Source organism: Anolis sagrei, chromosome 13 (genome assembly GCF_037176765.1).
Source record: "Anolis sagrei isolate rAnoSag1 chromosome 13, rAnoSag1.mat, whole genome shotgun sequence".
Lineage (NCBI taxonomy): Eukaryota > Metazoa > Chordata > Lepidosauria > Squamata > Dactyloidae > Anolis > Anolis sagrei.
In genome coordinates this window covers 2,162,691-2,187,938 of record NC_090033.1, presented here as the reverse complement: position 1 = coordinate 2,187,938, position 25,248 = coordinate 2,162,691, and the positions used below count along the sequence as shown (strand labels likewise).

The following is a 25,248-nucleotide window of genomic DNA, read 5'->3' as shown; positions in this document are numbered from 1 at the left end:
GTTCAGCAGTGGAACTCTCTGCCCCGGAGGGAGTGTGGTGGAGGCTCCTTCTTTGGAAGCTTTTAAGCAGAGGCTGGATGGCCATCTGTCAGGGGTGATTTGAATGCAATATTCCTGCTTCTTGGCAGAATGGGGTTGGACTGGATGGCCCTTAAGGTCTCTTCCAACTCTTTGATTCTATGATTCTATGTCCAGCATTTATTTTTTAAAGTTTTAACTATTACATTTGGCCCAGCCATAGGTTTTTAAATTCTGGTGTTTATTGTCTACTTGTGAGCTATATTAATTGTATTGTTTATTTTGTTTATTGCTTGTATTTTATTACTGCTTGTTGTTTTTATTTATTTATTAACTGCACTTGTAGACCGCCGTTCTCAGCCCTAGGGTGACTCACGGCGGTGTACAACATATAAAAGCACTTTACAATAAGGCAATTACACAAACAACAACAACATCACTATTAATACTACAATTACACTAAATCATTCGCGACGTCTCATCGTAGAATCACAATCCAATCTCGTTTTCCATATTCCGTTCCAATCATCATTGCCAATTGTCGTAGCACTTAATCAAACGCCTTCTCAAAGAACCACGTCTTTAGTCTCTTACGGAATGTCATGAGGGAGAGCGCCTGTCTGATGTCTACAGGGAGGGTGCTCCATAGCCGGGGGGCCACCACCGAGAAGGCCCTATCCCTCGTCCCCGCCAGACGTGCCTGTGAGGCAGGCGGGATCGAGAGAAGGGCCTCCCCAGACGATCTCAAAGTCCTCGTGGGCTCATAGGCCGAGATGCGGTTAGACAGGTATTTTGGGCCGGAACCGTTTAGGGCTTTGTAGGCCAGCACCAGCACCTTGAATTGGGCCCGGTAGCAGATCGGCAGCCAATGGAGCTGGAACAACAAGGGAGTTGTGTGCTCCCTGCGTCCCTCCTGTTAGTCCCTCCCTGCTCCCTCCTGTTAGTAACATGGCTGCCGCGCGCTGGACTAGCTGGAGCTTCCGGGCCGTCTTCAAGGGCAGCCCCACGTAGAGAGCGTTGCAGTAGTCAAGGCGGGATGTGACCAGAGCGTGTACTACCGTGGCCAAGTCAGACTTCCCGAGGTACGGGCGCAGCTGGCGCACGAGCCTAAGCTGTGCAAATGCTCCCCTAGTCACCGCTGAAACCTGGGGATCCAGGCTCAGCGATGAATCCAGGATCACACCCAAGCTGCGAACCTGCGCCTTCAAGGGGAGTGCGATGTGTTGTTGGGCTTGGCCTCATGTAAGCTGCTCCGAGTCCCTTGGGGAGATGGTGGCGGAGTATAAATAAAGTATTATCATTATTATTATTATTCACATTTGGAAAGGACCATCTCCTGCACAACAAGTGCAGGAGATGGTAGCCAGGGATATAGTGACTAACCAAATTGTTAAGTGAGTTCCCAGGTAAACATCAGCCCTCATTCTGTTCATTGTTACTCTGTGGAAGAAACTCAGGCCATAAATACAGTCCCACAACATTGCTTTTTCCGTTGTGATTATGGGTGAGTGCCACTACTTGTGTGGAATTCTTTTTCAGGATTATGGTGTCAGTTCTTTGAAGACATCTCCATAAACTGCATATGTTTGAGCCTGGGAAGCCCAGAAAAAGGCATCATGGAAATTGAAGTAGAATAGGTTGACGTACTTACTGAATAACCATGTTCTAATAGTGAGTGTAAATTTATTGTGTATCAAAAACCGGATTTTGCTCTGGATACGCTTTTATGTACATTGTGGATGACTTGACATCGTTGAGTCTTCATACTGAACTACCGTTTAGGTGTCTGCTAGAAGTTTATTTTGGGTTTTCAAATGTTTAACAGACAAATTGAGGTTTAGAACTGTTTGTATTTCTACTTTCTCACTTATAGGCTGCACATAATCATGGCTAAATTTTAGTTATGTCATGATGCATGGAATGATAACGATAGTTTAGTCATGAGGTCAAACGGTGATTCAGGTTGACTGAGTGGGATTATTAGCAAAAGACCCTCCTCATACAGGTACAGCAGAGTAACTTATTAACAGCAGGGTGACCCAGCACCAGTAGTAAAAAGAACTCTTCAAATTCTGCAGCACTGCTGGTCACAGCTGACCTCCAACTGGAGCGCTCAAGGGCCAGGGCTTCCCAGTTCTCAGTGTCTATGCCAGAGTCTTTAAGGTTGGCTTTGAGCCCATCTTTCAATCTCTTTTCCTGCCCACCGACATTCCGTTTTCTGTTCTTGAGTTCAGAGTAGAGCAACTGTTTTGGGAGACGGTGGTTGGGCATCCGGAGAACGTGGCAGGTCCAGCAGAGTTGATAGCGGAGGACCATCGCTTCAATGCTGGTGGTCTTTACTTCTTCCAACACGCTGACTTTTGTCCGCGTGTCTTCCCAGGAGATTTGCAGGATTTTCCGGAGGCAGTGCTGATGGAATCGTTCCAGGAGTTGCATGTGACGTCTGTAGACAGTCCACGTTTCGCAGGCATACAGCACGGTTGGGAGGACAATAGCTTTATAAACAAGCACCTTGGTATCCCTACGGATCTCCCGGTCCTCAATCACTCTCTGCTTCATTCGGAAAAATGCTGCACTCGCAGAGCTCAGGCGGTGTTGTATTTTGGTGTCGATGTTGACTTTTGTGGAGAGGTGGCTGCCCAGGGAGCGGAAATGGTCAACATACGTGGGGAGAGAGGGAAGGAAGGAAGGAGAGAAGGAAGAAAAGAAAGGTAAAGAAGGAAGGAAAGAAGGAAATAAAAAAGTGAAAGAAGGAAAGAAAGAGAGAGCCGCCCTGAGTCCCCCCCGGGGTGAGAAGGGCGGGGTATAAGTGTATGAAATAAATAAATGAAATAAGAGAGGGAAGGAAGGAGAGAAGGAATGAAAGATAGAAAGAGGGAGGGAATGAAGGAGACAAGGAAGGATAGAACCAAAGAGCAAAGGAAGGGAGGAAAGAAACAGGTAGAGAAGGAAGAAAGAAGAAGATAAAGTAGAAGGGAAAAAGAGGGAAGGAAAGAGAGAGGGAAGGAAGGAAGGAGGAAAAGAGGGAGGGAAGGTTGGCCACAGCAACTCGTGGCGGGTACAGCTAGTTACACATATAATCCTTTACAGTGGTGTTCACCTGTGGGATATTTGGTGATATATTGATATAGATTACATTGTTGATTCCATTATAGGGTTCCATAGCCAAGGGGCCACCACCGTGAAGGCCCTGTCCCTTAATTAATGGGAGCATTAATAAAAAACAAAAGGAAAGAAAACTAAAATTCTTCAAGTTTCCATGAATCCCTAGACAAGTGGAGGCATATGCACAGTACAAAACATTCAGAGCGTGTAAAGTTCCCTTTTGTGTATGGCATCGACAGCTTTGCTGATTTTGGTGAGCAATCCAGGTCTTGTTCTTAGTAGTTGATGTTTAAAACGTAGCGCACTGTCAGATAAATTTAACGACACTGTGTGTTTTAGTTCTCAAAGCAGATGTCCCATCTGTGCCCATTTTCAGTGAAGCCTGACTCATCTCTCATAAGCTATAATTAGGCCCATAATTTGCATGTGGAAAGAGACACAATGTTCCCTTGTTTGCTATTCTGAGTGCATGAAACACAAATGTATCAGAGCGAGAACATGAGAAAGAAAGGCATTACAAACAATTGAAGGAAATAACCTTCAATGTGACAGAGTTCTGCTAGGTTGCAGATAGGTGCCTCTTAAATTTATGTGGAGTGTCTATTATACATGAGATTTACTGCTGCATTCCTATGTCGGTTTCTAGGTCCTCCCATGACTCTGTTGTCAGCTTCTGCAGGTGATTAATCATAGAGTTGTACTAGAGGATTTAAGAGGTTCCTAGAATCTTATATTGACTGTAGAATTGTACAGGGGGAACTAGGGTTTTATAGAAAGTTGTTCTCTGGGGTTTTTAGTTTGTGGATTGGTTCTAGCATTTCCATTTAAAAGGGTTTGAGAGTATACATGGAACTGCAGGCAGTCCTAGTCTTTTGTTGTAAGCAGGTTCCTATGACATTTCTCCCCTTAAGGTAGCATTCACATGTACCTCAATATTTAGGGAGGGAAATCATACTGCCTAAACATAACCACACAAATAGATAATTTATTTACAGTATTTATATACCGCCTTTCTCACCCCTGGGGGAACTCAAAGCGGTTTACACATAAATAATGGCAAGATACAATGCCTTATGTTGGGCACCAATACGATACCAGTATAAACAATTACAATAGTAAAGCCACAATTAAACATAAATCACAATTAAAGCAATACATCAACAAGAATTAAAACAATAAAACAGTCTCATCAGTCGAATCGCCGTCCCAGTCAATGTCCCTCTAAAATGCTACAAACATCATTGTCATCTCTATCGTGATTGTGTCTATTGGTATTTTATTTTATTATTACTATTATTATTTTATTATTTTAATGTCATTTTGATAATATTGTTGTCTGATGTATATGTTATTGGGGAGATGGTGGCGGGGTAGAAATAAAGATTATTATTATTATTATTATTATTATTATTATTATCTACTGTTCGAAGGCCTGGTCCCAGAACCATGATTTTAATTTTTTTTCTAAAAGCCAGGAGGGAGGGAGCGGATTTTACCTCATTTGGAAGTTGTTCCATAGGCGAGGGGCCACAGCCTAAAAGACCCTGTCTCGTCCCCGCCAGGAACATCTGTGCTGTTGATGGGAGCGAGAGCAGGGCCTCCCCGGATGATCTTAGATTACGAGGTGGGACGTAGGGGTGGATGCGTTCGGACAAGTAAGCTGGACCAGAACCGGATAGAGCTTTATAGGTCAAAACCAGCACTTTGAATTCGGCTCGGAGATTGTGGATATTGCTGTTCCTGTCTTCTTAGCATCTTGCCTTTCTTTTGTCAGGTTACTTTTATGTGTTGTCATTCCTTTGTATATAAGCAGTGGGCTAACTAGAAGTGTAAAGGAGAATTAACTGTTCTGAGTTGGTGACATGTTTGCACAGAATTATTGTAGCAGACTGTCTCTAGGAGGAAACCCATGACTGTTGATCCCATGCTGTTTGTGAGGTACTTTAATGGGGTGGGGGGTGGCTTGTGTATGTTGTGGCGTAATGTAAAATAAACCACATGTAGTTCACGTTTGATCAGCCCACACACTGCCTTGCCAGAGAAAGAAAATATACCACGCAGGTGGACAGTAAAGAACAAGTAGTCTTACTCTATGTAGATCAGAACAACATATGTACAATGTGATCAGTTACGTCAACTCATATAATGTCCTTTTTATGAGAGATTTAAAATGGTCTTTCTTTGTATCCATGTGGATAAGCTCCTTCAGCAGCTCATGAAGCGAGAGCGCACTCCAAAATCTGTCTTTCTCTGCTTCTTTCTCCACACGTGCATAGTTTGAGCCTGAACAAAAATGTAACAGTATCCTAAAGTCCCAGGCTCAGCCTGCTCCGCGGGCATTGCCCGACCATTCAGCTTCATGCACCTTATTTTACAGTGGACACACACTCACTCACTGATTCCTGCTCCATGCTCCAACACATACTGCATCGTGCAATTGGCCAGCAATTGTTCCATAACAGTGCTGCTTGTGCTGTGTAACTGACTGACATGTGACTATAGTTATGTATTATTGAGACTCACCACAGTTTCTGCTGGAAGAAGTGGCTTTTCCCAAAGCACTGTCTCTTAAGTATTTATTTATTGCCTATATTTATACCCCGCCCTTCTCCCCCCTGAAGGGGGACTCAGGGCGGCCTAACAAAAGCATCATACGATGCTAGCATCATAAAAACAACCACAGTACAATCAAAATATTAAAAATATTGAAACAGTAATTAAAACAATTAATTGAGACACATCCATTAAAATCAAAATCCAAAAACCAGTCCGGGTCAATTCATTGCCATAAGTTATGTGATCTTTTTCCACTTGCTGCGCACTGATCCAATAACCAGGTCTTGATTTTCCTTCTAAAAGACGAAGGAGGTGGTCAATCTGATATCTAGGGAGGGTGTTCAATAGGCGGGGGGCCACTGCTGAGAAGGCCCTGACTCTCGTCCCCATCGACCGCATTTGCGATAGTGGTGGGATTGAGAGCAGGGCCTCTCCTGAAGATCTTAAACTTCGTAATGGTTCATGGCAGGAGATACGTTTGGACAAGTAGGTGAGACATTAAACTGTTTTCGGTTTTTGCACTTGATTCTGCAGATGGTAGAAAACTGCATGTTTTCTACCTCTGTGTAAAAAAAAAAAAGCTTTCTACATTGAAGATAAATATAGTTGGGAGAAGACCAAGCAGTAACATTTTTTTGGTGTATGTCAGTAAGCTAGGTGTGTGTGTGAGAGAGTGTATACTCACACACATACATACACATAGTAAACGTGAAAATAAGTTTGTGTGTATGTGGCTTTAACCCAGAGTGTTGAGGAGCCACCAAAAGCCCTCCCTCCAATCACATTTTAGGTTATTCCGAGTGCCATGAATATTTATTATTTATTTATTTAAAACATTTGTATTCCACCCTTCTTACCCCACAGTGACAACAGTGACAAATGTAAGATACTCCACTTTGGCAGAAAAAACGAAATGCAAAGATACAGAATGGGTGACGCCTGGCTCGAGAGCAGTACGTGTGAAAAAGATCTTGGAGTCCTCGTGGACAACAAGTTAAACATGAGCCAACAATGTGACGTGGCGGCAAAAAAAGCCAATGGGATTTTGGCCTGCATCAAGAGGAGCATAGTGTCTAGATCTAAGGAAGTAATGCTACCCCTCTATTCTGCTCTGGTTAGACCACACCTGGAATATTGTGTCCAATTCTGGGCGCCACAATTCAAGAGAGATATTGACAAGCTGGAATGTGTCCAGAGGAGGGCGACTAAAATGATCAAGGGTCTGGAGAACAAGCCCTATGAGGAGCGGCTTAGGGAACTGGGCATGTTTAGCCTGAAGAAGAGAAGGCTGAGAGGAGATATGATAGCCATGTATGAATATGTGAGAGGAAGCCACAGGGAGGAGGGAGCAAGCTTGTTTTCTGCTTCCTTGGAGACTAGGACGCGGAACAATGGCTTCAAACTACAAGAGAGGAGATTCCATCTGAACATGAGGAAGAACTTCCTGACTGTGAGAGCCGTTCAGCAGTGGAACTCTCTGCCCCGGAATGTGGTGGAGGCTCCTTCTTTGGAAGCTTTTAAACAGAGGCTGGATGGCCATTTGTCAGGGGTGATTTGAATGCAATATTCCTGCTTCTTGGCAGGGGGTTGGACTGGATGGCCCATGAGGTCTCTTCCAACTCTTTGATTCTATGATTCTAGGGGACTCAGGGAGGAGCACAACATATATATGGCAAACATTCAATGCTGGGACATAAAACTATAAATATATACAAACATTAAAACCACTTACTGTATATACTTGAGTATAAACCTAGTTTTTCAGCCCTTTTTTAAGGCTGAAAATGTCCTTTTTTAAGGCTGAAAATGTCCCCCTCGGCTTATACTTGAGTCAAGGTTATTTATTATTTTATTCTGTTATTATTATTATTATTATTATTATTATTATTATTATGCCACCTGCGCTCCTTCTATTTTTATCGGTTTTATACTAATTTATGCAATAAATAAATAAATAATCCTCGGAGGTTGTGAGGACTTTTGGAAACTTGGAAAATGGGGTTTATATATCTGGAACGTCCAGGGTGGGAGAAAGAACTTTTGTCTGTTGGAGGTAGGGGTGAATGCTTCTTACCATCTGGGGGCATCCTTTGTTGAGAGATGATTAGCTGTCCCTGGTTGTTTCTTTCTAAATCACAAATGCAGAAACTCAAGAGAGACGTCTTTGAGGGTCAGAATTACTGTCTGCTTATAGTTTATAGTCTTTCAGTCTTCTGAAAGACCTGCGATTAGAGTATTTAATATTCTATATAAATAAAAATGTAATGTTCGTTTGTGGGATTAACAGAACTCAAAAATCACTGGATGAATTGACACCAAATTTGGACACAAGACATCTAACAACCCAATGTATGTCCTTCACTAAAAAAAATGATTTTGTCATTTGGGAGTTGTAGTTGCTGGGATTTATAGTTCACCTACAATCAAAGAACATTATGCACTCCACCAACGATGGAATTGAACCGAACTTGGCACACAGTTCTCCCATGACCAACAGAAAATACTGGAAGGGTTTGGTGGGCAATGTCCTTTGGTTTTGGAGTTGTAGTTCACCTACATCCAAAGAGCACTGTGGACTCAAACAATGACCAAACTCTACACGAGTATTCAACATGCCCAAATGTTAATACTGGTGGAGTTTGAGGAAAAATAGAATCTTGACATTTTGGAGTTGTAGTTGCTGGGATTTATAGTTCACCTATGATCAAAGAGCATTCTGAACCCCACCAACGATGGAATTGAACCAAACTTGGCACACAGTTTTCCCATGACCAACAGAAAATACTGGAAGGGTTTGGTGGGCAGTGTCCTTTGGTTTTGGAGTTGTAGTTCACCTACATCCAGAGATCACTGTGGACTCAAACAATGATGGATCTGGACCATACTTGGCACAAATACTCAATATGCCCAAATGTGAACACTGGTGGAGTTTGGGGGAAAATAGAATCTTGACATTTGGGAGTTGTAGTTGCTGGGATTTATAGTTCACCTACAATCACAGAGCATTCTGAACCCCACCAACGATAGAATTGGGCCAAACCTCCCACACAGAACCCCCATGTGGGCCACAGCAACATGTGGCAGGGGACGGCTAGTCTTAAGATATTTGTCAGTTCAGGAGCTGCCTAGTTGGCATTACTATCACCTTTACACTTAACTCCTCTTCTCCATTAGGTCATGCAGCATTCTCCTTTCACATACCTAGATCTATGAAAGTTAATGACCTTGTCTCTCTCTCTCTCTTTGTGTCTTTCAGTAAACGTGGTTTCAGCGTTCGATCCTTTGGCACCGGGACTCATGTGAAACTGCCAGGACCAGCACCGGACAAGCCAAACGTTTACGATTTCAAAACAACATACGATCAGATGTACAGTGACCTGCTTAGGAAAGACAAGGAACTGTATCCCTGCGGAATGCCTTTTTCAAATCCTCACTCTTGCCTTTTCGGAAAGGTGTTCTTCACCCCCGTGCATAAGGAATATGCTGCTACTTGACGGGGGCAAGGTCTTGGTGTTCCCGATTCTAGGCAGGTGCTTCACAAGATGGAAGGGTTCTTAAACACACCCAGGGAATAGCTTTCCCCTCCATTGGCGAGTGGCGCATGCCTCAGGGCGGTTAGAGGAGAAGTCAACACTTGCCGCTTTCTTGGGATATGATTGCAGTTTATGATTTATTTATTTACGACATTTCTATTCTGCCCTTCTCACATCAAAGGGGACTCAGAGCAACATACAAGATATATATACATACAATATATTATATTATTAGCATAGTACAATATCAGTATTATATATTACTATATTGTACTATACCATTATATTGTAATATTATTAGCAATATTACATGTAATATAAAATATATAATTATAATATTGTATTATTATTAGTATTATATTGTATTACATTATAATATTATAAATATTATATGTATATACAATATATTATATTATTAGGGTACAATATCAGTATTAAATATTATTATTAGTAATATTATTAGTAATATTATTAGTAATATTGCATTATTATTAGTAGTAGTAGTATATTGTATTACATTATAATATTATAAATATTATATGTATATACAATATAGAGCCCCCGGTGGCGCAGTGGGTTAAAGCACTGAGCTGCTGAGCTTGTTGATCGAAAGGTCGCAGGTTCGATTCCGGGGAGCGGCGTGAGCTTCCGCTGTCAGCCCTAGCTTCTGCCAACCTAGCAGTTCGAAAACATGCAAATGTGAGTAGATCAATAGGTACCGCTCCGGCGGGAAGGTAACAGCGCTCCATGCAGTCATGCCGGCCACATGACCTTGGAGGTGTCTATGGACAACGCTGGCTCTTCGGCTTAGAAATGGAGATGAGCACCTCACCCCAGAGTCAGACATGACTGGACTTAATGTCAGGGGACTACCTTTACCTTTACCTTTATATACAATATATTATATTATATTATTAGTAAAGCACAGAAGACAAGATGGAACTGTCTTCTGCCCCCCTTTCTCTTCACTCTTGGACTCAGCGGCTTACAAGATATATATACATACAATATATTATATTATAGCATAGGACAATATCAGTATTATATTACTATATTGTACTATACCATTATATTGTACTATTATTAGTAATATTACATGCAATATAAAATATATAATTATAATATTGCATTATTATTAGTAGTATTATATTGTATTACATTATAATATTATAAATATTATATGTATATGCAATATATTATATTATATTATTAGTAAATCCCAGGAGACAAGATGGAACTGTCTTCAACTGTAGCCCCCTCTCTCTTCACTCTGGCCTTCTTCTCTTAGCCTTCTCTTCTTCAAGCTAAACATGCCCAGCTCTTTAAGCTGCTCCTCATAGGGCTTGTTCTCCAGACCTTTGATCATTTTAGTCATCCTCCAGCTTGTCAACATTTCCCTTCAATTGTGGTGCCCAGAATTGGACACAGTATGCCAGGTATGATCTAACTGAGGCAGAATAGAGGGGAAGCATCACTTCCCAGGATCTAGATGCAACTGTCTTTCGGGCCGCATAGGTCAACAGCAAGCTAGACTATTAATGGTTAGGCGCTCACTCCGACCCGGGCAGGCTTCGAACTCATGACCTCTCGGTCAGTAGTGTTTTAATGCAGCCAGCTACTAACTAGCTGCGCCACAGCCTGGTCCAAGTTTTTGAAAACAGAGCGTTTGCTGATTTTTCTAAATGGAATGGGCACTGAAATTAGAAATTGTATCCGCTGTCGTTAATGATTTCCCTTCTGCAACCCTGTAGTTGGACTAGATATGTCTTGCAGTATATACAATATATTATATTATTAGTAAATCCCAGGAGACAAGATGGAACTGCCTTCTGCCCCCCTTTCTCTTCACTCTGGGCCTCAGCGGCTTTATTATTATTATTATTACAGAATATATATATATATATATATATGCATACAATATATCACATTAGCATAGTACAATATCAGTATTATATATTACTATATTGTACTATACCATTATATTGTAATATTATCTGTAATATTATATGTAATATAAAATATATAATTATAATATTGCATTATTAGTAGTAGTATTATATTGTATTGGAGCCCCCGGTGGCGCAGTGGGTTAAAGCACTGAGCTGCTGAGCTTGTTGATCGAAAGGTCGCAGGTTCGATTCCGGGGAGCGGTGTGAGCTTCCGCTGTCAGCCCTAGCTTCTGCCAACCTAGCAGTTCGAAAACATGCAAATGTGAGTAGATCAATAGGTACCGCTCCGGCGGGAAGGTGACGGCGCTCCATGCAGTCATGCCGGCCACATGACCTTGGAGGTGTCTACGGACAACGCCGGCTCTTCGGCTTAGAAATGGAGATGAGCACCACACCCCAGAGTCAGACATGACTAGACTTAATGTCAGGGGACTACCTTTACCTTTTTTATTATTATTATATTGTATTACATTATAATATTATAAATATTATATGTATATATATTATATTATATTATTAGTAAAGCACAGAAGACAAGATGGAACTGTCTCCAACTGTAGCCCCCTCTCTCTTCACTCTGGCCAGAGAAGCAGTTGGTGCCGGGGGGGGGGGGGGTCCCAACGGGTGGTATAGACAGGAGACAATATGGAACTGTTTCTTTGCATTGGGTAGGCTGTCAAGAATCATACACTCCTAAGTAGTTGAGTGAGGGAAGCAGGCAGGAGATAACAAGAAAAAAAAAACATTCTTCGCTGTCACCTTTTTTTGGAATCAGCCCAAATGCAGGCGTGACCTCCCAAAAACCTTAACTTTGATGCACACATTGTATCCTCCAAACTGGGTATACTTTCAAGCTGGGATCCATGCATACCCTCATGCAGGGGTCCTCAAACTAAGGCCCGGGGCCGGAGACGGCCCTCCAAGGTCATTTACCTGACCCTCACTCAGGGTCAACCTAAGTCTAAAATGACTTGAAAGCATACAACAATAACAACAATCCTATCTCATCAGCCAAAAGTAGGCCCAAATTTCCTATTGAAATACTAATAAGTTTATTTATTATTTATTTACAGTATTTATATTCCATCCTTCTCACCCCACAGGGGACTCAGGGTGGATTACAATGTACATATACATGGCAAACATTCAATATCATAGACACATAACATATATAGAGGCTATTTAACATTCCAGCTTCTGGCCACCAGGGGAGCTGTCGCTTCACCGTCCATTTGTGACACCGATGAAGTACTTCCTCATTCTTTGCATACTTCCTGGAGATTTTTATGGCCTCGTAAATCAGTTAAATTATATTTCTTAAAATTATTATTCATTTTGATTATTGTATTATTTTTAAGTGTTGCTTTTTTTTTTTGCACTACAAATAAGATCTGTGCAGTGTGCCTAGGAATTAATTCACTGTTTCTTCAAATTATAATCCGGCCCTCCAGCAGTTTGAGGGACTGCGACCTCTGGCCCTCTGCTTAAAAAGTTTGTGGACCCCTGCCCTAATGCATAACCTTCTTTTAAACCTATATGCCTATTTCTGCAAACATATATGCCTGTTTCTGCAAAAATTAAATAACACTCTTTTCTCTTCTGATGGGATTTGGCACAAGGGTGTGAAGATGCACTTATTCTTCGAGGTTAAATAACACTGGCCAAACTTTAAAACCTAGAGACAAAAGGAAAGTGCGTGCACCTGAGGTTTGAATAATCTTATAGCCCAGGCGTAGGCCAACTTCGGCCCTCCAGGCATTTTGAACTCCAACTCACATAACTACTGCAACGCTCTCTACGTGGGGTTGCCTTTGAAGACTGTCCAGAAGCTTCAATTGGTCCAACAGAAGGCAGCCAGATTGTTAACAGGAGCGGCGCTTAGGGAGCATACAACTCTGCTGCGCCAACTCCACTGGCTGCCGGTCTGCTACTGGGGCTATAAAGCCCTAAACAGTTCTGGCCCAGCTTACCTGTCCAAACGCATCTCTCCTTACGAACCTTCCAGGACTTTAAGATCGTCTGGGGAGGCCCTGCTCTCAGTCCCACCTTCGTCGCAAGCACGGCCGGTGGGGACAAGAAACAGGGCCTTCTCAGTGGTGGCCCCTAACAGCTGGAAGGCTGTTAGGAATTGTGGGAGTTAAATAGTTCAAAACACCCGGAGGGTCGAAGTTTTCCTATGCCTGCTGTAGCCCAAAAGCTTATGCTATAGAAGTACAGTGTTTATTTATTATTTATTTATTTTAAATATTTCTATCCCGCCCTTCTCCCCTCACATGAGCATCAGAGGATGCTAACAGCATAAATACCATAAAAATTACAATTCACAATAAAATCATTGTACAACATCATCAGTAAAATTTAACCATAAATTAATAGATAAACGTGCCAGTAAAAACCTAGCCGAGCCGGGAGAATCCATGTCGCAAAATCCTATTGCTGCTGGCCTCTCATCGAACGCCTGGCCCCAGAGCCAGACCTTCAGTTGTCTTCTAAAGGACAGGAGGGAGGTGGCCAACCTGATGTCCTTAGGGAGAGAGTTCCACAGATGGGGGGCCACTTCCAAGAAGGCCCTGTCTCTCGTCCCCACCAACTTCCTTTGTGAGAGTGGTGGGATCGAGAGCAAGGCCTCTCCTGGTGATCTTGAGCTTTGTGATGGTTCATAGCAGGAGATACGTTCAGACAGGTAATCTGGGCCAGATTACCTGTGTTCCGTCACTGCGTCGCAGTTCACTTTATGCGGACTCGCAGTTTATTAAAAATAATATATTTTAAATAAATATGTATTTATTGGTGCTGGCGGGCCATTGATTGCCGCTGGCGGAGGGAGGGCGCTGAGGCGTTGCTGTCGGGGAAAGAGGAGGAGGAGGAGAGGAGGCAAGGGAAGCACCACTACCTTGGACTAGCCGCCTTCTCTTCTCCCATCCGCGCCTACTTCCTACTCTGCCGAGCTCTCCCTCCCACCCTCCTCCTCCCGGCCGGCCTGCCTGCGCCACGGGCCATGGTACCCAGCGAGGAGAACCACAACATATATACAGACTGGGCCACAGCAACGCATGGCAGGGGACAGCTAGTAATATAATAACATTTATATTAAAACCCACCAATAAACAACATTTAAAAACGGTTATTAAAATCACACCATCCAAAATCAAGTCCATAGTCATTCCATTGGTCCGCTCACTATTCCTTATTATCTTACTGTACTACGAGCTTTACTGTCCAAAAGCTTGGTCACATAACCATATCCTTTTGTCCTGAGTGTCAGGAAGGAGGGGGCTGCTCTAATTTCGCTAGGGAGGGAGTTCCATAGTTGAGGGGCCACCACTGAGAAGGCTCTGTATTGCACAGATAATTGTGCTGGGCCAAATGCTTGCTCCCAAAGCCAAGTTTTCACTTGTTTGCGAAATGGGAGGAGGGAAGGGGGGGCTGATCAAATCCCACCAGGGAGGGAGCTCCATAGCCAATGGGGCCACCACTAAGAAGTCCCTGTATTGTACAGATAAATATACTGGACCAAATGCATGCTCCCAAAGCCAAGGTTTCACTTGTTTGCGAAATGGGAGGAGGAAAGGGGTTGATGTAATCCCACTAGGGAGGGAGTTCCACAGCCAAGGAGTCACCACTGAGAAGGCCCTGTCTCTCGTCCCTTCAGTCGTACCTGCGAAGGTGGAACTGAGCAGGGCCTCCTCAGAAGATCTTAAACTCCAGAAGGACCCAGACAGTCTTCAACCAAATGTCATCAGACATAAGATTCTTATTCCATGTGGCTAGATATTAAAAATTGGAATAAAACCATTCCAAAGAATCCCAATGGAATCTTTAGATCAGTGGTTCTCAACCTCTGGGTCTCCAGATGTTTTGGCCTTCAACTCTGGTGCTCTCTGTGGAGTCAAAGCCTTACTGAGGTGCACCAGATTTGGAAAAGCTGCCTTGGAATGACCCTCAAAAGCTAGTGGTTGGGGAAATATTAGATATCCTTCACTCCACTTAATTTATTGAATTATTTTATTTTGTATCAGCATTGCTTAAATTAGTATAAAACTGATAAAAATAGGAGGAGGACAAGTGGCTAAATATCTTTTGACTAGAAACGGGCAACAGCGACCGCATTGTCTGTAGCCTCCAACAATTCTTCCTCTGTACATGAGGCAGGACATTGCAGACAAGCATGCAGATGTGGAGTTGTCTGTTCTCCTCAGTCACACTCACCCCTACCTTCCATCCTCATCGCCTGATATACACAGGTATGCATCTTAATACTGATACTTAATACTGGATAGCTAAAGGAAGGAAATGGTGCAGCGGGTTAAACCGGTAAGCTACTGAACTTGCTGACCAAAAGGTTGGCGGTTCAAATCCAGGGAGCGGCGTGAGCTCCTGCTGTTAGCCTCAGATCCTGCCAACCTAGCAGTTCGAAAACATGCAAATGTGAGTAGATCAGTAGGTACTGCTTTGGCGGTAAGGTAACAGCACTCCATGCAGTCATGCCGGCCACGCGACCGTGGAGGTGTCTACAGGCAACGCCAGCTCTTTGGCGTAGAAATGGAGATGAGCATCACCCCCCAGAGTCGGACACGACTAGACTTAATGTCAGGGGAAACCTTTACCTTTAAAGCTGTGCTTCTCAACCTGGGGGTCTCCAAAGACCATCAGAAAACACATTTTTTGTTGGTCATGGGAGTTCTGTGTGGGAAGTCTGGCTCAATTCGTTGGTGGGGTTGATTGTAGGTGAACTATAAATCTTAGCAACTCCAATTCCCAAGTGTTGAGGTCTGCTTTCCCCAAAATCCACCAGTGTTCCCATTTGAGTATATTGAGTATCTGTCCCAAGTTTGGTCCAGATCCATCATTGTTTGAGTCCACAGTGCTCTCTGGATGTAGGTGAACTACAACTTCAAAACTCAAGGTCAATGCCTACCAAACTTTTCCAGTATTTTCTATTGGTCATGAGAGTTCTGTGTGCCAAGTTGGGTTCAATTCCATCATTGGTGGAGTTCAGAATGCTCTCCAATTGTAGGTAAACTATAAATCCCAGCAACTACAACTCCCAAATGTCAAGGTCTACTTTCCCAAAACTCCACCAGTGTTCCCATTTGGTTATATTGAGTATCAGTCCTAAGTTTGGCCCAGATCCATCATTGTTTGAGTCCACAGTGCTCTCTGGATGTAGGTGAACTACAACTCCCAAACTCAAGGTCAATTCCCAGCAAACCCTTCCAGTATTTTTTGTTGCTCATTTGTGTTCTGTGTGCCAAGATTGGTTCAATTCCATCATTGATGGAGTTCAGAATGCTCTCTGATTGTAGGTTAACTATAAATCCCAGCAACTACAACTCTCAAATGACAAAATCATTGTTGAAGGTTTTCATGGCCGGAATCACTGGGTTGTTGTAGGGGTTTTGTTTTTTTTGTTTTTTTTTTTGCGCTATCTGGCCATGTTCTAGAGGCATTCTCTCCTGACGTTTCGCCTGCATCTATGGCAAGCATCCTCAGAGGTACCTCTGAGGATGCTTGCCATAGATGCAGGCAAAATGTCAGGAGAGAATGCCTCTACAACATGACCATATAGCCCAAAACAACCTACAACCCAGACAAAATCATTTTTTTAGTGATGGTCACTCATTGGGTTAGTAAGTATTTTGTGGCCAAATTTGGTGTTAATTCGTCCAGTTGTTTTGAGTTATCTTAATCCCACAAACGAATATTACATTGCTATTTATATAGACTAGCCGTCCCCTACCAGGCATTGCTGTGGCCCAGTCTAGTGATCTGGAAAATAAAGTAATAAGAAAGTATTGGCTTCTAATATATGTAATTGTAGTTACGTATACATCCCAGCAAGTACAAATGACAATATCAACCCCCCCCCCAAACCCACCTGGATTAGGCATTTGTGCGTCAAAGATTTGTTTATTTACTTGCTATATTTATATACCGCTTTTCTCCCCCTGAGGGAACTCAAAGCAGCTTCCAACATAATAGAGGCAAAATTCAATGCCATACATACATGTGAGAATCAGAACAGCTAGATAATAACATTATTATTTTATTATTTACAGTATTTATATTATTATAAAAATATTATTATATTTATATTTATTATTAGTATTATAATAATGTAATGGAATAAAATATAGTACATTTATTATATTTATATAATAATAAATATATTATTTATATATATTATTTATATAATAATAATAAATATTCATAATATAAATATAATAACTGTACTATATTTATATTATGAATATTTATTATTTATTTACAGTATTTATATTCCGCCCTTCTCACCCCGCAGGGGACTCAGGGCGGATCACGATGCACATATACATGGCAAACATTCAATGCCATAGACACACAACATATATAGACAGACACACTGAGGCTATTTAACTTTCCAGCTTCTGGCCACCAGGGGAGCTGTTGTTTCACCGTCCATTTGTGACACTGATGGAGTACTTCCTCATTCTTTGCTTGCTTGCTGGAGATTTTTATGGTGTCATAAATTAGTTAAATTAGCCTCCCCGCATAAGCGGTACCTAAATTTCCTACTTGACAGATGCAACTGTCTTCTGGGCTACAAAGGTCAACAGCAAGCTACACAATGGTCGGAAGCTCACTCTGACCCGGGCTGGCTTCAAACTCATGGCCTTTCTGTCAGTAGTGATCTAATGCAGCTGACTCCACAGTCCTGGTGCATATAATACAAATTAAAAACCTTACCATATTAAAACATAAAATAATAAAAATAATAAAAATTAAAACAGCAATGTATTTTCGAAAGCTTTCATGGCTGGAATCCCTGGGTTGTGATTCTGGCACCACCTCCAAGGATGCCTGCCATAGATGCAGGCGAAACGTCAGGAGAGAATGCTTCTAGAACATGGCCATACAGCCCGAAAAACGTACAACAACCCAATAAAACATCAATAATACAAAAACATTTATATTAAAACCCACCCGTAAACAACACGATTAGAAAACAGTTATTAGAATCGCGTCATCCAAAATCAACTCCGTAGTCGTTCCATTGATGTGTTCACGATTCCTTATTTTGTTATTGCAATAAGAGCTTTGCAAGCAGGAATATTTCTTTTGAAGGCTTTCGTGGCCGGAATCACTGGGTTGCTGTGAGTTTTCTGCTTCCACTCATGACTGTCCATACCCTTCACCTACAGCCTAGCTGCCGTCTTCCTCTTCTCTGCCCTGAGATGGCGATCCTTTTGGAGGGACTCGGGGTCCATTTTCCAAAGGTGTGTTTCCTTAGATGTTTTGAGGATCTGTTTGATTGCGCGCCTTTCTTGTTAAAGAATTGTTGTATCCAAACACCCGACGCCATTAAAACAAATCCTTTGGCCCCCTTGTCCATGCTCTGGAGTTGCTTATTTGTAATCCAGCCTTGTTCTGGAGAGGCATAACTCTTACTGTCAAGCACTCCTTCCCTGCAAGAGTCAATTGAAGCAGTCGGTTGTGGTTCAGAATAGTAGGAAGACTTTGGAGAAGACAGGAATAGGCAAACCCAGGATGTGGCCCCTTGGGCTCTTTTCTCAGGCTCTCCTCTTCCTCACCATCCTATCCTTTCTTCTGTCTTTCTTCCTCCTTCCATCTTTCCCTCCCTTCCCTCTTTCTTTCTCCTTCCCTTCCACCCCTTTGTCCTTCCTTCCTTCCCTCTTTTCTCCATCCTTCCCTCTGTCTCCTTATTTCCTTACCTCCCCTTTTCTCCTTCCACCCTTCCTTCCTTCCCTCTTTCCTCCCTCCTTCCCTCTCTCCCTCTTTCTCCTTCCTTCCCGTTGTCTTCCCTTTCTCCTTATTGCCCTCCCTCTTTCTCCTTCCACCCTTCCTTCCCTCTTTCCTCCCTCCTTCCCTCTCTTTCTCCTTACTTCCTTGCCTCCCCCTTTCTCCTTCCACCCTTCCTTCCTTCCCTCTTTCCTCCCTCCTTCCCTCTTTCTCCTTACTTCCTTGCCTCCCTCTTTCTCCTTCCACCCTTCCTTCCTTCCCTCTTTCCTCCCTCCTTCCCTCTCTCCCTCTTTCTCCTTCCTTCCCTTTGTCTTCCATTTCTCCTTATTGCCCTCCCTCTTTCTCCTTCCACCCTTCCTTGCCTCTTTCCTCCCTCCTTCCCTCTCTTTCTCCTTACTTCCTTGCCTCCCCCTTTCTCCTTCCACCCTTCCTTCCTTCCCTCTTTCCTCCCTCCTTCCCTCTTTCTCCTTACTTCCTTGCCTCCCTCTTTCTCCTTCCACCCTTTCTTCCTTCCCTCTTTCCTCCCTCCTTCCCTCTCTCCCTCTTTCTCCTTCCTTCCCTTTGTCTTCCATTTCTCCTTATTGCCCTCCCTCTTTCTCCTTCCACCCTTCCTTGCCTCTTTCCTCCCTCCTTCCCTCTCTTTCTCCTTACTTCCTTGCCTCCCCCTTTCTCCTTCCACCCTTCCTTCCTTCCCTCTTTCCTCCCTCCTTCCCTCTTTCTCCTTACTTCCTTGCCTCCCTCTTTCTCCTTCCACCCTTCCTTCCTTCCTTCCCTCTTTCTCCTTCCTTCCCTTTGTCTTCCCTTTCTCCTTATTGCCCTCCCTCTTTCTCCTTCCACCCTTCCTTCCCTCTTTCCTCCCTCCTTTCCTCTCTTTCTCCTTACTTCCTTACCTCCCTCTTTCTCCTTCCATCCTTCCCTTCCACCCTTTTGTCCTACTTTCCCTTTTGTCTTTCCTTCCTCCTTACTGCCCTCCCTCTTTCTCCTTCCACCCTTTCTTCCTTCCCTCTTTCCTCCCTCCTTCCCTCTCTCCCTCTTTCTCCTTCCATCCTTCCTTGCACACTTTCATCCTTCCTTCCTTCTTCCCCTTTTGTCTTTCTTTCCTCCTTACTGCCCTCCCTCTTTCTCCTTCCACCCTTTCTTCCTTCCTTCCCTCTTTCCTCCCTCTCTCCCTCTTTCTCCTTATTTCCTTACCTCCCTCTTTCTTTCCATCCTTCCCTTGCACACTTTTGTCCTTTTGTCCTTCCTTCCTTCTTTCCCTTTTGTCTTTCCTTCCTCCTTACAGCCCTTCTTTCTCCTTCTACCCTTCCTTCCTTCCTCGCTCTTTCCCTCTCTCCCTCCTTCTTTCCCTTTTATCTTGCCTTCCTCTCTCCCTCCATTCTCTTCCATTGTTCCTTCCTTCCATCCATTCTTCTCTTATTCGCTTCCTTCCCTCTTTTTTCTCTTTCTCCTTCTTTCCCTTTTGTCTTACCTTCTTTCTCTCTTTCCTTCCTCCTTCCCTCCCTCTTTCTCCCTCCCTCCTTCCCTTCCACCCTTTTGTCCATCTTTCCTTCCCTCTTTCCTCCTTCCCTCTTTCTCTTTCCTTCCTTGCCTCCTCCTTTCTCCTTCCATCCTTCCCTTCCACCCTTTCATCCTCCCTTCCTTTCCCTTTTGTCTTTCCTTCTTCCTTACTGCCCTCCCTCTTTCTCCTTCCACCATTCCTTCCTTCCCGCATTCCTCCCTCCTTCCCTCTCACCTTCCTTCCCTTTTGTCTTTCCTTCCTTCTCCCTTCCTTCCCTTTCTCTTCCATTGTTCCTTCTTTCCATCCATTCTTCTCTTATTCCCTTCCTTCCCTCTTTTCTCTCTTTCTTCTTCCTTCCCTTTTGTCTTACCTTCTTTCTTTCTTTCTTTCCTTCCTCCCTCCCTCCTTCCCTTCATTCCTTCCCTTTCTTCCCCTCCTCTCTTTCTCCTTCCTTTCTTTGCTTTTTCTCCCTTCACTCTTTCCTCCCTTCCACCCTTCATTGCCATCCTTCTCTTCCTCTATTTCTTGTTTTCCTTCTTCCTTTCCTCCTGGGAGTTGTTTAACTGGGGGAAGAGAAGGAAGAGAGGGAACATGAGAACCATGTTTCAAGGTTTCAAAGGGTGTCCCATTGAGGAGGAGGAGGAAGACTGACTTTCCACTGCTTTAGAGACCAGGGCACAAGGAAGCAATGGGTCCAAATGGCAGGGAAAGAGGTTCGATAGGAAAGATTAGGAAGAACTTCCTGGAGAGTGGCATAGACTGCCGGGGAATGTGGTGGAGTCTCCTTCTCTGGAGGATTTTCCACAGAGGTGTCTGTTAGGAGTGCTTTGATTGTGTCTTCCTGCATGGCAGGGGGTTGGACTGGATGGCCCTTGGAGGTCTCTTCCAAATCTATGATTCTATATCATGAGTGGCCAATTTGGGGTCTCATGGAGACACTTTTTCTCTCTCGTGCACCATCCCATCCTCACCAAGACCAACCCTTTTGGGATCCAAAGGTTTCCCGTCTTTTCCTCCGAAAGAGGGGAGGAAAGGGCAGGGGACTTGGGGAGACCTTCCCCCCTCCTGACCCGTCAACCCCACTCTGGCCCACCATGCGGTCCCCAAGTTAGAAAGTTTGCCTATGCCTGCTCTAGGTCAACCTTGAGACCCAAACAGCCAAGAGTGGCCCTACACTGAGTGTAAATAACTGCAGAATGAGGTGGACTGATTTCAGAAACATGGAAGATGGGTTTTGGTGTTAATAAAACAGCTAGCAGGAGCTACATGGGGACAGAAGGATGAACTATTGAGAAGTTCAGCTTTTCAAATGGGGATATGGATTTTTTTCCCCCGTGTCTGAAGCGACTCAAGAAACTGCAAGTCGCATCTGGTGTGAGAGAATGGGCCGTCTGCAAGGACGTTGCCCAGGGGACATTGCCCGGATGTTTTGATGTTTTACCATCCTGTGGGAGGCTTCTCTCACGTCCCCGCATGAAAAGCTAGAGCTCGACAGACGGGAGCTTAACCCGCTCCCTGGATTTGAACTGCCAACTTGTTGGTTGACCAGTCCTTCCAGCACAAGGATTGAGCTCATTGCGCCACTGCTGGCTCCTGAGGATATGGATGATCAAGACCAGGGGTCCACAAACATTTTAAACAGAGGGCCAGCTCACAGTCCCTCAAACTTTTGGAGGGCCGGATTATAATTTGGAAAAAAAATTGAATAAATTCCTATGCATACAGCACATATCTTATTTGTAGTGCAAACACACTTTAGAACAATACAATAATTGGGTTGTTGTAGGTTTTTTCGGGCTATGTGGCCATGTTCAAGAGGCATTCTCTCCTGACGTTTCGCCTGCATCTATGGCAAGCATCCTCAGAGATAGTCAGGTCTGTTGGAACTAGGAAAATGAGTTTATATATCTGGAATGACCAAGGTGGGACAAAGGACTCTTGTCTGTTGGAGCTAGGTGTGAATGTTTCAACTGACCACCTTGATTAGCATTTGATGGCCTGGCTGTTGTTTGGTGTGGCTTGTTAGTGCCTGGGGCAATCTTTTGTTGAGAGGTGATTAGATGTCCTTGTTTGTTTCCTCTCTGTTGTTTTGCTGTTGTAATTTTTGAGTTTTTTAATACTGGTAGCCAGATTTGTTCATTTTCATGGTTTCCTCCTTTCTGTTGAAATTGTCCACATACTTGTGGATTTCAGTGGCTTCTCTGTGTAGTCTGACATTATACCCAAACACGAATCGAGTAATAGGAAAGGCACTGCAGACTACTTCAACCAGAGAAGACAGCCATAGCAGAGCACTTCATGAACCAACCTGGACACAGCATATTATTTGAGAACACAGAAATGCTGGACCACTCTCACAACCACCATGTCAGTCTACACAGAGAAGCCACTGAAATCCACAAGAAGCATGTGGACAATTTCAACAGAAAGGAGGAAACCATGAAAATGAACACAATCTGGCTACCAGTATTTTAAAAAACTCTAAAAATTACAACAGCAAAACAACAGAGAGGAAACAATCAAGGACGTCTAATCACTTCTCAACAAAAGATTGCTCCATGCACTAACAAGCCACACCAAACAACTGCCAGGCCATCAAATGCTAATCAAGGTGGTCAGTTGAAACATTCGCACCTAGCTCCAGCAGACAAGAGTCCTTTGTCTCACCCTGGTCATTCCACAGATATATAAATCCATTTTCTTAGTTCCAACAGACCTCACTACCTCTGAGGATGCTTGCCATAGATGCAGGCGAAACGTCAGGAGAGAATGCCTCTTGAACATGGCCACATAGCCTGAAAAAAACCTACAACAACCCAGTGATTCCGGCCATGAAAGCCTTCGACAACGCAATAATTAAAATGAAGAACCATTTTAACAAATATAAATGTATTCGTATTTCATTGGGAAGTGTGGGCCTGCTTTTGGCTGATGCGATAGGATTGTTGTTGTTGTGTGCTTTCAAGTCATTTCAAACTTAGGTTGACCCTGAGCGAAGGCCGGGTAAATGACCTTGGAGGGCCGTATTCGGCCCTTGGGCCGTGGTTTGAGGACCCCTGATCAAGACACTATGTTTTTCAGATGGATTCCTCTAAAGAATCATCCTAAGATATTCCTTGGCCAAGCTGCCTAGTTGGGCTTGCTTTCAAGGTAAATCCGGTCTTATTTGATGTAAATATATCTCTTTTATCTCTCATGCAAACTTTTCAGAGCGGCACCTCCATTGTAAGGAGGGTGTAGATACCTCTGTGGTCCCAGGAGGGTTTCCTACTATATTAAAGTATAGAAAGCAGGTATCCTGCAGATATTTGTGGCAAGGTGTTTTGGCTCCCCAGCTTCCCCCAGCCCATCGCTTCCAGTCCGACTGGTCAGTCAAGGAAGCAGCAATCCCAACTAGGCAAAAAATGGCTGCAGGGATGGACACCAAGGAAATCAAGGTAAAAATCTGCTTAGAATGATAAGCTTTGTGCAATTCTTCCAATTCCCTTTCTTCCTCTTTTATAGGGAGGTGGAGTGGGGCGGGGATGAAAATCACCTGTATTGAGATATGTTGCCTATTTACGTTCCCCTACAGCAGGGGTCCTCAAATTTTTTGAACAGAGGGCCAGCTCACGGTCCTTCAAACTTTTGGAGGGCCGGATTATAATTTGGAGGGGAAAAAAAATGAATGAATTCCTATGCACACTGCACATATCTTATTTGTAGTGCAAAACACACTTAAAAACAACACAATAATTATATTTATTAAAACTAGCCGTCCCCTGCCACGCATTGCTGTGGCCCACTTTGGTGGTCATGGAGGTTCTGTGTGGGAGGTTTGGCCCAATTCTATCGTTGGTGGGGTTCAGAATGTTCTGTGATTGTAGGTAAACTATAAATCCCAGCAACTACAACTCCCAAATGTCAAGATTCTATTTTCCCCAAACTCCACCAGTGTTCACATTTGGGCATATTCAGCATTCGTGTAGAGTTTGGTCCAGATTCATCATTGTTTGAGTCCGCAGTGCTCTTTGGATATAGGTGAACTACAACTCCAAGACCAAAGGACACTGCCCACCAAACCCTTCCAGTATTTTCTGTTGGTCATGGGAGACCTGTGTGCCAAGTTTGATTCAATTCCATCATTGGTGGGGTTCAGAATGCTCTTTGATTGTAGGTGAACTATAAATCCCAGCAACTACAACTCCCAAATGTCAAAATCAATTTTTTGAGTGAAGGACATCCATTGGGTTGTTAGGTGTCTTGTGTCCAAATTTGGTGTCAATTCATCCAGTGTTTTTTGAGTTCCGTTAATCCCACAAATGAACATTACATTTTTATTTATATAGAGGAAGATAATAAAAATAAACTTATTAGTATTTCAATGGGAAGTGTGGACCTGCTTTTGGGTCATGACATAGGATTGTTGTTGTTGTGTATTTTCAAGTCATTTCAGACTTAGGTTGACCCTGAGCGAGGGCTGGGTAAATGACCTTGGAGGGCCGTATCTGGCCCGCGGGCCGTAGTTTGAGGACCCCTGCCCTACAGTGATGCTTAGAAACATCCATCCCCACAGAGAAATAGTGGCCAGTGGTATTATTATTATTATTATTATTATAATAATCAACTACATTTCTATACCGCTTTTCTCACATATATATAAAAATATCACCTATCTAAATCAATAACATATAACTGTAGATAAAAAACGTTAAAACTATAAAAACATCACACATAGACATAAGCATGAAATATAATAATTAAATTTTGAAACTTTTCATCATAGAATCAAAGAGTTGGAAGAGACCTCCTGGGCCATCATCCAGTCCAACCCCATTCTGCCAAGAAGCAGGAATATTGCATTCAAAGC

General features: G+C 43.3%; 1 protein-coding gene across 1 annotated transcript in view; it reads left to right on the top strand.

Annotated features, from left to right (window-relative positions):
* The window catches only part of SSU72 (SSU72 homolog, RNA polymerase II CTD phosphatase), a 62,105-nt gene that overhangs the window by 14,533 nt on the left and 22,324 nt on the right, over positions 1–25,248 (top strand). Inside the window, exon 2 of the mRNA XM_067472968.1 lies at positions 8,936–9,079. Within this exon, the coding sequence (XP_067329069.1) occupies positions 8,936–9,079 (144 nt within the window). The remainder of the gene's footprint in view (positions 1–8,935; positions 9,080–25,248) is intronic.